The following is a 15,000-nucleotide window of genomic DNA, read 5'->3' as shown; positions in this document are numbered from 1 at the left end:
TATATATATATATATATATATATATATATATATATATATATATATATATATAATTTCATACATATAGCCAGACTCTTGCTATTCTATCTAATTTCTCTCTTTTGTTTTGTTATAGTTTTTATAGTTTATTTAGGAAATATTTATTCTATTGTTGTTTCTATTCTTAAGGTATTTCATTTTTCCTTTTTTCCTTTTCTCACTGAGCTATTTTCCCTGTTGGGCCCCTGGGCTTATAGTATTCTGCTTTTCCTATTAGGGTTGTAGCTTAGCAAGTAATAATAATAATAATAATAATAATAATAATAATAATAATAATAATAATAATAATAATAATGATAATAATAATAATAATAGTAGAGTAGATATAAAAATTAAACAATGGAATAGTGTAAAGAATCAAGTACTTCGCTTATTAATAACCCCTAACAGAAAATGATGTTTCATTCAACATAAGGAATTTGCGCTGTAGCCTATTTATCTAGGTTGCTTAAATCGTGAACCACTTCGATGTAAAATGAAGACGTTATCTAACCATCTTAGGAGAGTCTTACCATATGATTTCCTGCAATTATAAGTCTGAGATTAAAGTAAGCCAATGAATTACATATTTTATTCGGTAGTCAAGTGTAGGAGCATATATCGAGGTAGAAATGATTGTATATAAGTTTCTCTCTCTCTCTCTCTCTCTCTCTCTCTCTCTCTCTCTCTCTCTCTCTCTCTCTCTCTCTCTCTCTCTCTCTCTCTCTCTCTCTCTCTCAGTTTCATACAGCTCTTCTTTATTGATATTCTGTCAGCCTACGTCCAATTCTTGTTAAGCAAATAAAACGTATCTTAAACTGACAGGCAAACTATATATATATATATATATATATATATATATATATATATATATATATATATATATATATATATATATATATATATTCAGTATATATAAATACATATATGTGTGTATGTGTATATGTATATATATATATATATATATATATATATATATATATATATATATATATATATATATATATATACAAACATATATAGACATATATACATGTGGTGATACTCCTTACTCTGTGTGAGAATTCTCCACAATTTCATCTTCTATTCCCAGCCTCTGTCTTCTTTCCATGGCTTTTCTTCTTAAGGCACCAAAATCAATTCCTGCCATTAAAGCAGCTGGTCCCTGTGGAAGAAGAGGTTTGAATTTTGGTGCTGTCGGTTGAATAGTAGGTTTGACTTTTGGTGGTGGTGGTGTTGGAGGTAGTGGTGTTGGTGGTGTTGTTTGTGGGAGTGGTGGTGGTGGAATAGTATGTTTGATTTTTGGTGGTGTTGGAATAGGAGCTGTAAGTGTGCAGGTATCCTTTTCACACATTCTTTCTTTGATTGGAGTTATGGATGGGTTTTCATGTCGCTTCTCCAGCTTCATATGGCTCACCAGGCCACTCTTGGACTTGCATATCTTACCACATAATGGACATGTAAAATTAGGTTTCTCAGTTTCTGCTTTTGCGTTAGTAGCACTAGGTGGTACAGAGGAAGGTGGTTGCACTAAAATAGCTGGCTCCTCCACTTTGATGCTACTGCTATGTCCTTGAGTCTCTGTTGCACTGGTTCCAGTAATATGTGGTGTAGAAGACAAGGTAACCTTTTCATATCTTTCGCTGATGAGAGGTGTGGATGGCTCTTCATTCTGCTTCTGTTCCAGCCGTGTATGTACCTTCATATGGTTCGCCAGGCCACTCTTGGACTTACATACTTTACCGCATATTGGACATGTAAAATTAGGTTTCTCTGTTTCTGATTTCGCCTTGGAAGTAACAGATCCGTTGGAAATAAGCTGTGGACCATGTACAGTTGAGCCGGTATTATTTTGACTTACCTTTTTGGTGGGAGATTTGGATGGCTTTAAGCGTTTATTTCTTGTGCAAACTTTTTTGGTGGGAGATTTGGATGGCTTTAAGCGTTTATTTCTTGTGCAAACTTTTCTGGTGGGAGATTTGGATGGCTTTAAGCGTTTATTTCTTGTACAAACTTTTTTGGTGGGAGATTTGGATGGCTTTAAGCGTTTATTTCTTGTGCAAACTTTTTTGGTGGGAGATTTGGATGGCTTTTGGCGTTTATTTCTTGTGCAAACTTTTTTGGTGGGAGATTTGGATGGCTTTAAGCGTTTATTTCTTGTGCAAACTTTTCTGGTGGGAGATTTGGATGGCTTTAAGCGTTTATTTCTTGTGCAAACTTTTTTGGTGGGAGATTTGGATGGCTTTAAGCGTTTATTTCTTGTGCAAACTTTAATTTGCTCAGTCGTTGTGTCCGATTTAATTTCGTCAATTTCAGAACTCTCGTTGATAACACATCTCTTCCTAAACATCAGTTGGCTTTCTTCTTTCCTTCCCGTCTGGGCCTCTAAAATCAGCTTCTCATTGATTTGATTTCGCTTTTTCGAATTAATCATATCATCCGATTTGGAAGCAATTTTTAGCCCCTTATGGGTTTTCTTATTAAAGCATAAAATCTCAATTGCTTGAGATTCACAATATAAAAAGTTATCACAATTGTTATTAATACGATTCATTATGTAATGCAGTAATACTACACCGAAAGAGGGTACATTTGAGAAAAGCGGAGTGGAGCCTGGGAGTCTTCAAGAACTCTTGGAGACAAGCGGTGTAGATCCTGGCAGTCGTCAAGAACTCCTGGAGACAAGCGAAATAGAGCCTGGGAGTCGTCAAGAAGTCCTGGAGGTCTTAAGAATTCCTGGAGGTCTTCAAGAACTCCTGGAGGTCTTCAAGAACTCCTGGAGACAGGTGAAGTAGAGCCTGGGAGTCTTCAAGAACTCCTGGAGGTCTTCAAGAACTCCTGGAGACAGTTCAGGACTGCCTTGCTCCGACCAGATGGAGCTTGATTACAGATGTAGAGAGAGAGAGAGAGAGAGAGAGAGAGAGAGAGAGAGAGAGAGAGAGAGAGAGAGAGAGAGAAGAGAGAGAGAGAGAGAGAGAGAGAGAGAGAGAGAGAGAGAGAGAGAGAGAGAGAGAGAGAGAGAGAGAGAGAGAGAGAGTTCGTGCTTTAGAAGGAAAGAAGAGAACCTCGGCCACTTTTTCAGTATAATTATCCCAGAAGAAAATAAAACAAAGTAAAATGCTTTTCTTTAACTAGAAAAAAAGGTTTATATTAATGTTTACTAGAAAAAAGCTGGTGCCTATACCCACCCCCCCTAATTTTATGCCGATAATTTACTCTTCTATCTTTTACTTCAGAAAAGATTAGAAGATATTAGATTGCATGAATTTACTAACTCACTGTTCATAAGAAGTATCATTCTAAGTAATTACTTATTTAGAAGGTTTTTGTTAACAAGCATTTCCCTGATAGAGTCAGGAATTATTTTACTTATATATATATATATATATATATATATATATATATATATATATATATGTGTGTGTGTGTGTGTGTGTATGTATGTATATACAGAATATATATATATATATATATATATATATATATATATATATATATATATATATATATATATATATATATATATACAAATATACTTATATATATATATATATATGTATATGGATATACAGAATATATATGTATAATATATATATATATATATATATATATATATATATATATATATATATATATATATATATATATACATATATATATATCTATATATGATGATTTCTTTTTTGCACATTTAGACGTTTTTTTTTTTTATATTCAAATAAGCCATATATATTTTTGCTACATTAATGTCTGGATTCTCTTAGCGACCTCGGGATCAGAGCCCCAGGCGAAATCACACAAAGACAAGAGCTTGTGACCGGCCGGGAGACGAACCCTGGTCCGGCAAACACACGTATATATATATATATATATATATATATATATATATATATATATATATATATATGTATATATATATATTATATATATATATATATATATATATATATATATATATATATATATATATATATATATATATATATATATATATACTTGATGAAAATTAATATAATACCCTGCTCAAATTCCAATTGATGTCTTCAGATGAATGGCAAGGTAGCTATTAACCATGCCACTAGAGGCAGTAAGAGGAGACAAAACCTGCTGGTGCTTAATGAAAGAAAATCTTAAAAATAAAAAGAAGCCATTAGGATAGAAGAGATTAGATATTTGCTTAATTAAACAAAACTGTAGTTAATTAATTTTATCATCTTCCTTAAATATTGGATTGACATAGACTTTATCTATAGATATATATCTTTTCATTTGCTAATGTACGAACGATAAGTATCTTATCGTAATTGGTAGAGAGATGCCCAAGGAAAAGCAAGGACATTATGCCATTAAAGAAGCGAATAATTAGTTGATCAGTTGTGATCGCTAAATATCTTATCCTATCGTAATTGTTAGAGAGATGCCCAAGAAAAAGCAAGGACATTATGCCATTAAAGAAGCGAATAATTAGTTTATCAGTTGTGATCGCTAAATATCTTATCCTATCGTAATTGGTAGAGAGATGACAAAGAAAAAGCAAGGGCATTATGCCATTAAAGAAGCGAATAATTAGTTAATCAGTTGTGATCGCTAAATATCTTATCCCATCGTAATTGTTAGAGAGATGCCCAAGAAAAAGCAAGGACATTATGCCATTAAAGAAGCGAATAATTAGTTTATCAGTTGTGATCGCTAAATATCTTATCCTATCGTAATTGTTAGAGAGATGCCCAAGAAAAAGCAAGGACATTATGCCATTAAAGAAGCGAATAATTAGTTGATCAGTTGTGATCGCTAAATATCTTATCCTATCGCAATTGGTAGAGAGATGCCCAAGAAAAAGCAAGGACATTATGCCATTAAAGAAGCGAATAATTAGTTGATCAGTTGTGATCGCTAAATATCTTATCCTATCGTAATTGTTAGAGAGATGCCCAAGAAAAAGCAAGGACATTATGCCATTAAAGAAGCGAATAATTAGTTTATCAGTTGTGATCGCTAAATATCTTATCCTATCGTAATTGGTAGAGAGATGACAAAGAAAAAGCAAGGGCATTATGCCATTAAAGAAGCGAATAATTAGTTAATCAGTTGTGATCGCTAAATATCTTATCCCATCGTAATTGTTAGAGAGATGCCCAAGAAAAAGCAAGGACATTATGCCATTAAAGAAGCGAATAATTAGTTTATCAGTTGTGATCGCTAAATATCTTATCCCATCGTAATTGTTAGAGAGATGCCCAAGGAAAAGCAAGGACATTATGCCATTAAGGAAGCGAATAATTAGTTAATCAGTTGTGATCGCTAAATATCTTATCCCATCGTAATTGTTAGAGAGATGCCCAAGAAAAAGCAAGGACATTATGCCATTAAGGAAGCGAATAATTAGTTGATCAATTGTGATCGCCAAATATCTTATCCCATCGTCATTGGTAGAGAGATGCCCAAGAAAAAGCAAGGACATTATGCCATTAAAGAAGCGAATAATTAGTTAATCAGTTGCGATCGCCAAATATCTTATCCCATCGTAATTGTTAGAGAGATGCCCAAGTAAAAGCAAGGACATTATGCCATTAAGGAAGCGAATAATTAGTTAATCAGTTGCGATCGCCAAATATCTTATCCCATCGTAATTGGTAGAGAGATGCCACAGAAAAAGCAAGGACATTATGCCATTAAGGAAGCGAATAATTAGTTGATCAGTTGTGATCGCCAAATATCTTATCCCATCGTAATTGGTAGAGAGATGCCCAAGAAAAAGCAAGGACATTATGCCATTAAAGAAGCGAATAATTAGTTGATCAGTTGTGATCGCTAAATATCTTATCCTATCGTAATTGGTAGAGAGATGCCCAAGAAAAAGCAAGGACATTATGCCATTAAAGAAGCGAATAATTAGTTGATCAGTTGTGATCGCTAAATATCTTATCCCATCGTAATTGGTAGAGAGATGCCCAAGAAAAAGCAAGGACATTATGCCATTAAAGAAGCGAATAATTAGTTGATCAATTGTGATCGCCAAATATCTTATCCCATCGTAATTGGTAGAGAGATGGCCAAGAAAAAGCAAGGACATTATGCCTCTAAGGAAGCGAATAATTAGTTTATCAGTTGTGATCGTCAAATATCTTATCCCATCGCAATTGGTAGAGAGATGCCCAAGAAAAAGCAAGGACATTATGCCATTAAAGAAGCGAATAATTAGTTGATCAATTGTGATCGCCAAATATCTTATCCCATCGTAATTGGTAGAGAGATGCCCAAGAAAAAGCAAGGACATTATGCAATTAAAGAAGCGAATAATTAGTTGATCAATTGTGATCGCCAAATATCTTATCCCATCGTAATTGGTAGAGAGATGCCCAAGAAAAAGCAAGGACATTATGCCATTAAAGAAGCGAATAATTAGTTGATCAATTGTGATCGCCAAATATCTTATCCCATCGTAATTGTTAGAGAGATGTCCAAGAAAAAGCAAGGACATTATGCCATTAAAGAAGCGAATAATTAGTTGATCAGTTGTGATCGCCAAATATCTTATCCCATCGCAATTGGTAGAGAGATGCCCAAGAAAAAGCAAGGACATCATGCCATTAAGGAAGCGAATAATTAGTTTATCAGTTGCGATCACCAAATATCTTATCCCATCGCAATTGGTAGAGAGATGCCCAAGAAAAAGCAAGGACATTATGCCATTAAAGAAGCGAATAATTAGTTAATCAATTGTGATCGCTGAATATCTTATCCCATCGTAATTGGTAGAGAGATGCCCAAGAAAAAGCAAGGACATTATGCCATTAAGGAAGCGAATAATTAGTTGATCAATTGTGATCGCCAAATATCTTATCCCATCGTAATTGTTAGAGAGATGCCCAAGAAAAAGAAAGGACATTATGCCATTAAGGAAGCGAATAATTAGTTAATCAGTTGCGATCGCCAAATATCTTATCCCATCGTAATTGTTAGAGAGATGCCCAAGAAAAAGCAAGGACATTATGCCATTAAGGAAGCGAATAATTAGTTGATCAATTGTGATCGCCAAATATCTTATCCCATCGTAATTGGTAGAGAGATGCCCAAGAAAAAGCAAGGACATTATGCCATTAAAGAAGCGAATAATTAGTTGATCAGTTGTGATCGCTAAATATCTTATCCTATCGTAATTGTTAGAGAGATGCCCAAGAAAAAGCAAGGACATTATGCCATTAAAGAAGCGAATAATTAGTTTATCAGTTGTGATCGCTAAATATCTTTTCCCATCGTAATTGGTAGAGAGATGGCCAAGAAAAAGCAAGGACATTATGCCACTAAGGAAGCGAATAATTAGTTTATCAGTTGTGATCGTCAAATATCTTATCCCATCGTAATTGGTAGAGAGATGCCCAAGAAAAAGCAAGGACATTATGCCATTAAAGAAGCGAATAATTAGTTGATCAATTGTGATCGCCAAATATCTTATCCCATCGTAATTGTTAGAGAGATGCCCAAGAAAAAGCAAGGACATTATGCCATTAAGGAAGCGAATAATTAGTTGATCAATTGTGATCGCCAAATATCTTATCCCATCGTCATTGGTAGAGAGATGCCCAAGAAAAAGCAAGGACATTATGCCATTAAAGAAGCGAATAATTAGTTAATCAGTTGCGATCGCCAAATATCTTATCCCATCGTAATTGTTAGAGAGATGCCCAAGAAAAAGCAAGGACATTATGCCATTAAGGAAGCGAATAATTAGTTAATCAGTTGCGATCGCCAAATATCTTATCCCATCGTAATTGGTAGAGAGATGCCACAGAAAAAGCAAGGACATTATGCCATTAAGGAAGCGAATAATTAGTTGATCAGTTGTGATCGCCAAATATCTTATCCCATCGTAATTGGTAGAGAGATGCCCAAGAAAAAGCAAGGACATTATGCCATTAAAGAAGCGAATAATTAGTTGATCAGTTGTGATCGCTAAATATCTTATCCTATCGTAATTGGTAGAGAGATGCCCAAGAAAAAGCAAGGACATTATGCCATTAAGGAAGCGAATAATTAGTTGATCAATTGTGATCGCCAAATATCTTATCCCATCGTCATTGGTAGAGAGATGCCCAAGAAAAAGCAAGGACATTATGCCATTAAAGAAGCGAATAATTAGTTAATCAGTTGCGATCGCCAAATATCTTATCCCATCGTAATTGTTAGAGAGATGCCCAAGAAAAAGCAAGGACATTATGCCATTAAGGAAGCGAATAATTAGTTAATCAGTTGCGATCGCCAAATATCTTATCCCATCGTAATTGGTAGAGAGATGCCACAGAAAAAGCAAGGACATTATGCCATTAAGGAAGCGAATAATTAGTTGATCAGTTGTGATCGCCAAATATCTTATCCCATCGTAATTGGTAGAGAGATGCCCAAGAAAAAGCAAGGACATTATGCCATTAAAGAAGCGAATAATTAGTTGATCAGTTGTGATCGCTAAATATCTTATCCTATCGTAATTGGTAGAGAGATGCCCAAGAAAAAGCAAGGACATTATGCCATTAAAGAAGCGAATAATTAGTTGATCAGTTGTGATCGCCAAATATCTTATCCCATCGTAATTGGTAGAGAGATGCCCAAGAAAAAGCAAGGACATTATGCCATTAAGGAAGCGAATAATTAGTTGATCAATTGTGATCGCCATATATCTTATCCCATCGTAATTGGTAGAGAGATGCCCAAGAAAAAGCAAGGACATTATGCCATTAAGGAAGCGAATAATTAGTTGATCAGTTGTGATCGCCAAATATCTTATCCCATCGTAATTGGTAGAGAGATGCCCAAGAAAAAGCAAGGACATTATGCCATTAAGGAAGCGAATAATTAGTTGATCAGTTGTGATCGCCAAATATCTTATCCCATCGTAATTGGTAGAGAGATGCCCAAGAAAAAGCAAGGACATTATGCCATTAAAGAAGCGAATAATTAGTTGATCAATTGTGATCGCCAAATATCTTATCCCATCGTAATTAGTAGAGAGATGCCCAAGAAAAAGCAAGGACATTATGCCATTAAAGAAGCGAATAATTAGTTGATCAGTTGTGATCGCCAAATATCTTATCCCCTCGCAATTGGTAGAGAGATGCCCAAGAAAAAGCAAGGACATTATGCCATTAAGGAAGCGAATAATTAGTTTATCAGTTGCGATCGCCAAATATCTTATCCCATCGCAATTGGTAGAGAGATGCCCAAGAAAAAGCAAGGACATCATGCCATTAAGGAAGCGAATAATTAGTTTATCAGTTGCGATCACCAAATATCTTATCCCATCGCAATTGGTAGAGAGATGCCCAAGAAAAAGCAAGGACATTATGCCATTAAGGAAGCGAATAATTAGTTAATCAGTTGTGATCGCCAAATATCTTATCCCATCGCAATTGGTAGAGAGATGCCCAAGAAAAAGCAAGGACATCATGCCATTAAGGAAGCGAATAATTAGTTTATCAGTTGCGATCACCAAATATCTTATCCCATCGCAATTGGTAGAGAGATGCCCAAGAAAAAGCAAGGACATTATACCATTAAGGAAGCGAATAATTAGTTTATCAGTTGCGATCACCAAATATCTTATCCCATCGCAATTGGTAGAGAGATGCCCAAGAAAAAGCAAGGACATTATGCCATTAAGGAAGCGAGTAATTAGTTAATCAGTTGTGATCGCCAAATAGCCGCGATAACTTGCCTTTTGTTAGTAGCGTCCATTTTATCTGTATAACTATATTATCTGGAGTGATAATAGCGCAGAGGAATTTAATTATGAGTAAGGGTAGGCAGGGGACAATTACCCCCCTACCCTCCTCTCCCTATTGGTATGAATAGTTGACTTAATAGCACCAACCGCCGGGTTATAGGACATAAACTTTAATAGAGGGCGGTTTTTCTGGATCTTTATGCAGATATCTCTTATAGAGTCGACGGTAATTAATAAAATTGGAATACCCCAACTTTCATTTTAAGGTCAACGATGACGGAGGGAATAAGCCCTTGTTGGGTTGGGTGGCTGGAGAGAAAGGGTTGCCAGGTTTTATAAATGAGAAAAGGCCAACTTCTAATCAACAGAAGCTTTAAAAGGCCAACCTATTAATAGAAAAAGGTCATATATATAGTATTTAAGGCCCGCCTTTTTTTCCATCTCAATCATCATAATTTTTTAATAATCTTACCTTTTTTAATCATCAACGAACGGACTCCTGTGGCAAGGGCTTGGCATGAACCAAAAAATCTTTCCCTTTCCTGCCTGTCTTCTCTTTTCTCAGACTGATTCTACTACTATCTAATATCGCATGAGGGTCTGCCCCTCTCTTTTATTCTTCTCCTGTACTTCTCTTTCTCCCTTTTTCTTTATTCTTTACCATCCCGAGTACCTGCCTTCGGGCTATAAACTGGATTGTATCCAGGGGTACTTATCCTTTCCCCATATTCCCCACTTCCCTATCCTTATCCTTGGTTAGTTTTTCATCTTACTAAAGGACAAAAATAAAAAAAAGGCCAAATTTGATTTTTTTTGGCCTAAAAAAGGACAAACTGACAAGCCTTTTTAATTGAGAAGTGGTCTATCCGAGTAGGGTGTGGTAAGTTGGTAACCAAGACTGTATCACTCCCTCAATACCCCAACCCCGCCCCCCTCCTCTTTACCAGTCTCGCTCACTCCTCTGGAATTATTGAATCACAGATGCCCATCCAGATGTCACTGTTGTATCTGAAAAATGCTATCAAAAGTGGACAGGCATTATCTGTGCTCATGCATCTCGCCAATGTTACGAATTTGAACTATTCATTGCTATTCTAGAGCCGGAGAAATCCCGCGAGCTTAACAGCGGTGAGATCTAGAAGCAATAATTAGGTACATAACAGCTATTCTCTTTATGTGAACGTCTGTCTGCGGGTCATTCTCTTCGGTTGTGCATTTGAATATCTTTTGCAAATATGCATGCTTGCTCACATGTGAATGCAGAGTTTTGTTTGCTTGCGTAAAGGAAAAGAATATAGCCGGTGTATTTTCTCTTGAAATATGTACAGCATACACTTGGCTTACTTGATCTTATTTTTTAAAGCAGAGGCTTCGAATAATTATTTTCTCGTTAATTCATGGCAATCTCAAGTGCTCTCGGATTTCTCTTGGGGGAAAAAAAAAATCAACATCAATGAAAGATTTTTTGACAAATTTATTAAAAAATGATTCTGTGCTGTTAACATAGCTTTAGTAAAGATCAAGTGGATGATACGCATTTTCTATGAAATTCTAGGAACACAAATTAACGCTTAAAGACATTTTGGAGGCTGGGAAGCTGGATTTATAATTGCACCATAAACGGACACTGTTATGAAAATTAGCAATTCTCAAACAAAGCAGATCTCATATGCAGAAAAAAAGAACGAAAAGGAGGAACTAGCATAGTATCTCTCCAGACCAAGAATGTCTCCTAGTTAACGAGCCACACCTAGCAATGGACATCAGAATGCGCTGGACTCATTTCCATACTGCCACCAGGTAAGCGATGGAGAGAGAGAAGAAGAAGAAAAAAAGAAGCTTTTAAATACTTCTTATTCAGAGCGTAATGGGTTTAGTATATGATTACAACTACGAGTCCGCAATATCCAGCAGCCTCCTCTTCTCCCCCACTCCCCCTGATACTAATATCATCGTGGTGAATAGCTTCCAGGAGATGAATGTCTGGAATGCCGTTCCTTCAAAATTCTTTCGGGTGGCCGCTGACAGCGTGCAAGAAAAGACGGGAAGATGATTTGGATTTTTTGACAGAAGGTGAGGACTCCTGTTTTCTTAACCCGTTCTTGTGTTATACCAGTTTCCTTCTTGTTTAACGCTTAATTAATCATATGCACCATATGAAGTTTCCGCTATCATCCAGGTTGTTTCTATGTGCTAAGTGTGTAATATCTAACATGGTGTGACGGCCGAGAGAAGGTTATAACTCAAAGGCGGGATACAATCAACTGAGTAACTTTACTAAAGAACACTCTCCTTTATATACAAAACCTCAAGGCAACAGGAATTTTCATGTTCGAGAAACAGACAATGTTAGAAAGGAAAAACCCAGACATGTTTATTCTGGTTCTTTTTAGTGCGAGGGAAGAGCGGAGATACAAGCATAATATATACAAAATAATTTATGTACGATCGTGTGACACACGGTTGGTACAATGGTATACGGAGACTGTAAAGTAAGTTCAACCATTTTCTATCGGTAAAGTCAACTTCTATTCTCATTATTATGATTAATGATCAGCAATCAATTAACAGATAACTAGAAGCGCTATCAGGAAGTTTAGATTTTTAATATCCAGTGTACGAATGTACAACATAATCAACAGATTAAACAAATTAAAGATTTTAGGTGAAATTTATTTCCAAAGGTTTCAATTTACTAATTTTATCACATATTGTGAAATTTCCTTTAGTAATAAGATATAATCCCTCATGATTGGCAGAAGTAAGGGACACTTACAATACCCTAGAGACTGACCATAACTGACGAATGTACAACATAATCATTTAGCGTTCCATTGTCTTTATTTACTGTGAATTTTATAGTTTCTAGTTTTGTTACTCAATAATAAATCAATTTTCTTATTTTTCGGTGTATTGAAATAGAGTACAGTACCTCAAATACTGATTTTTAAAGACTAATACGATAGGTCATTGAGAATTATTCGTACCAGTTTAAGGTGTTATACAATATCCTTCTTTAAGAAGCATACCATTTCTTTCAAAATTTCATATATATATATATATATATATATATATATATATATATATATATATATATATATGTATATATATATATATATATATATATATATATATATATATATATATATATACACACACGCATAAACATATACATACACACCCACACACATCCACATATTCACACACACACTCCACACACATATCCATACATCCACACACACACACACACACATATATATATATATATATATATATATATATATATATATATATATATATATATATATATATATATATGTGTGTGTATATATATCTATCTATGTATACATATATATGTATATATATACACACATGTATAAATATATATATATATATATATATATATATATATATATATATATATATATATATATATATATATATATATATATATATACAGTATATATGTGTGTGTGTGAGACCAAAACTAAAAGAAGGATAAGCATGGAATAGAGAGTTTTCAACTAAATGAGATTATGAAAAGTATTAATCAGATGGTGCTACCAGAATTAACTTATGGATCGGAAACTTGGAGTCTTATTAAGGCCTCAGAACATAAGCTACTTACAACTCAGAGATATATGGAAAGAATAATGATGGGAATAACAGTAGATACAAAAAAAAAAAAAAAAAAAAAAAAAACTACATGGATACGAGAACAAACTAAAGTAATTTTCCTAAAACATGGAAGAAAAAGAAATTGACATAGGCAGGCCATATAATGAGGACAGATAATAGAAGGACATTAAGAATTGCAAAATGGGTATGTAAAGATTGCAAAAGAAGCAGGGGGAGGAAGAGAAGACGATGATTTACGAGATTAGAAAATTTGTCGGTATAGACTGGCATAGAAAGACCATAAACAGACGCATGTGGAAGGAGATGTCTGGGGCGTTGGTTCTGTAGTGGTCCAGTAAGGGCTGATGATAAATATACATACATACATAACTATGTATATGTATGCATATATATATATATATATATATATATATATATATATATATATATATGTGTGTGTGTGTGTGTGTATATATATATATGTGTATATATATATATATATATATATATATATATATATATATATATATATATGTGTGTGTGTGTATATATACTGTATATGTATATATATATATATATATATATATATATATGTGTGTGTGTGTGTGTGTGTGTGTGTGTGTATATATATATATTTATATACTGTGTATATATATATATATATATATATATATATATATATATATATATATATATATATATATATATATGCATGTGGATTTAGGAACACTAATATGTACTGCATATCCTTGGCCTAATAATCAGTAGACTTTAGAAGCTGAGATTACCTTCCCTCCAACAAAGCAGGAAATTATGATCGCAGGATGAGCTCCGTAACAAACCGTCTTAAAAGATTTAGGCATTTGCAAAAGACCCTGTAATCCTATCTTAGAAAATCAAGACAATAAGTACGTTGATCATCATGATAAAGTCTCTCTCGATGCAAAAAAAAAAAAAAAAAAAAAAAAAAAAAAAAAAAAAAAAAAAAAAAAAAAAAAAAAAAAAATGGTGGGTAGTAAGTAGAAAATAGCTGCTGGAAAAATTGGATTATCTTGGCTGGATTGTCTCTGGCAGACATTGGATGAAAGGAAAGATCTTAGTCCCTTTATTATTGGTTGGAAGATCGATAAAAAAACAATAAAGGTATTCAAGACGAAACCATTTAAAGTGTAACTACTACTACTACTACTACTACTACTACTACTACTACGATTACGACTACTACGGCTACTAACACTACTAATACTACTACTACTAATACTACTACTACTAACACTACTAATACTACTACTACTACTACTACTACTACTACCCTTGCCTTAATTTGTTTCATTGGAATTTCTCGCTCTCCTTCCACCTTTAACTTTGGTATATATTCAAAGAAATTGTGCCTTTTTTATATTTTTAATATTCCCGCCTATTCAAAAAAGTTTTCATAATAATCTATCTCCTTTTCACTGTCAATATCCTTGTCATTCCTTTTTTATATACCTTTTCTTTTTAAGATGATAATGATGATGGTAGTTTACTTGGAAAAAATAATTATAACAAGATCGTGTCAATATATACCTGGCCATTAAACTTTCAAAGTGACACAAACTTCTTTCTGTTATTTATGGCAGGATGTGTCAATGATAATAAGTCGT

General features: G+C 34.1%; 1 protein-coding gene across 1 annotated transcript; it reads right to left on the bottom strand.

The window, feature by feature from the left end:
• Window positions 1-1,066: 1,066 nt before the first annotated feature.
• Window positions 1,067-2,452, bottom strand: LOC137631396 (uncharacterized). The gene has a single exon (XM_068363164.1). It carries the CDS (start codon window positions 2,450-2,452, stop codon window positions 1,067-1,069), a length of 1,386 nt encoding a protein of 461 aa, XP_068219265.1.
• Window positions 2,453-15,000: the final 12,548 nt, after the last annotated feature.

This window comes from Palaemon carinicauda, chromosome 39, assembly GCF_036898095.1.
Source record: "Palaemon carinicauda isolate YSFRI2023 chromosome 39, ASM3689809v2, whole genome shotgun sequence".
Classification (NCBI taxonomy): domain Eukaryota; kingdom Metazoa; phylum Arthropoda; class Malacostraca; order Decapoda; family Palaemonidae; genus Palaemon; species Palaemon carinicauda.
Note: the sequence above shows the minus strand (reverse complement) of the source record. Positions and strands in the feature narration are given on the sequence as shown.

Bases quoted from the DNA above. Each gene is read 5' to 3' on its own strand.
- LOC137631396 (XM_068363164.1), bottom strand. From the start codon at position 2,452: ATGATTAATTCGAAAAAGCGAAATCAAATCAATGAGAAGCTGATTTTA.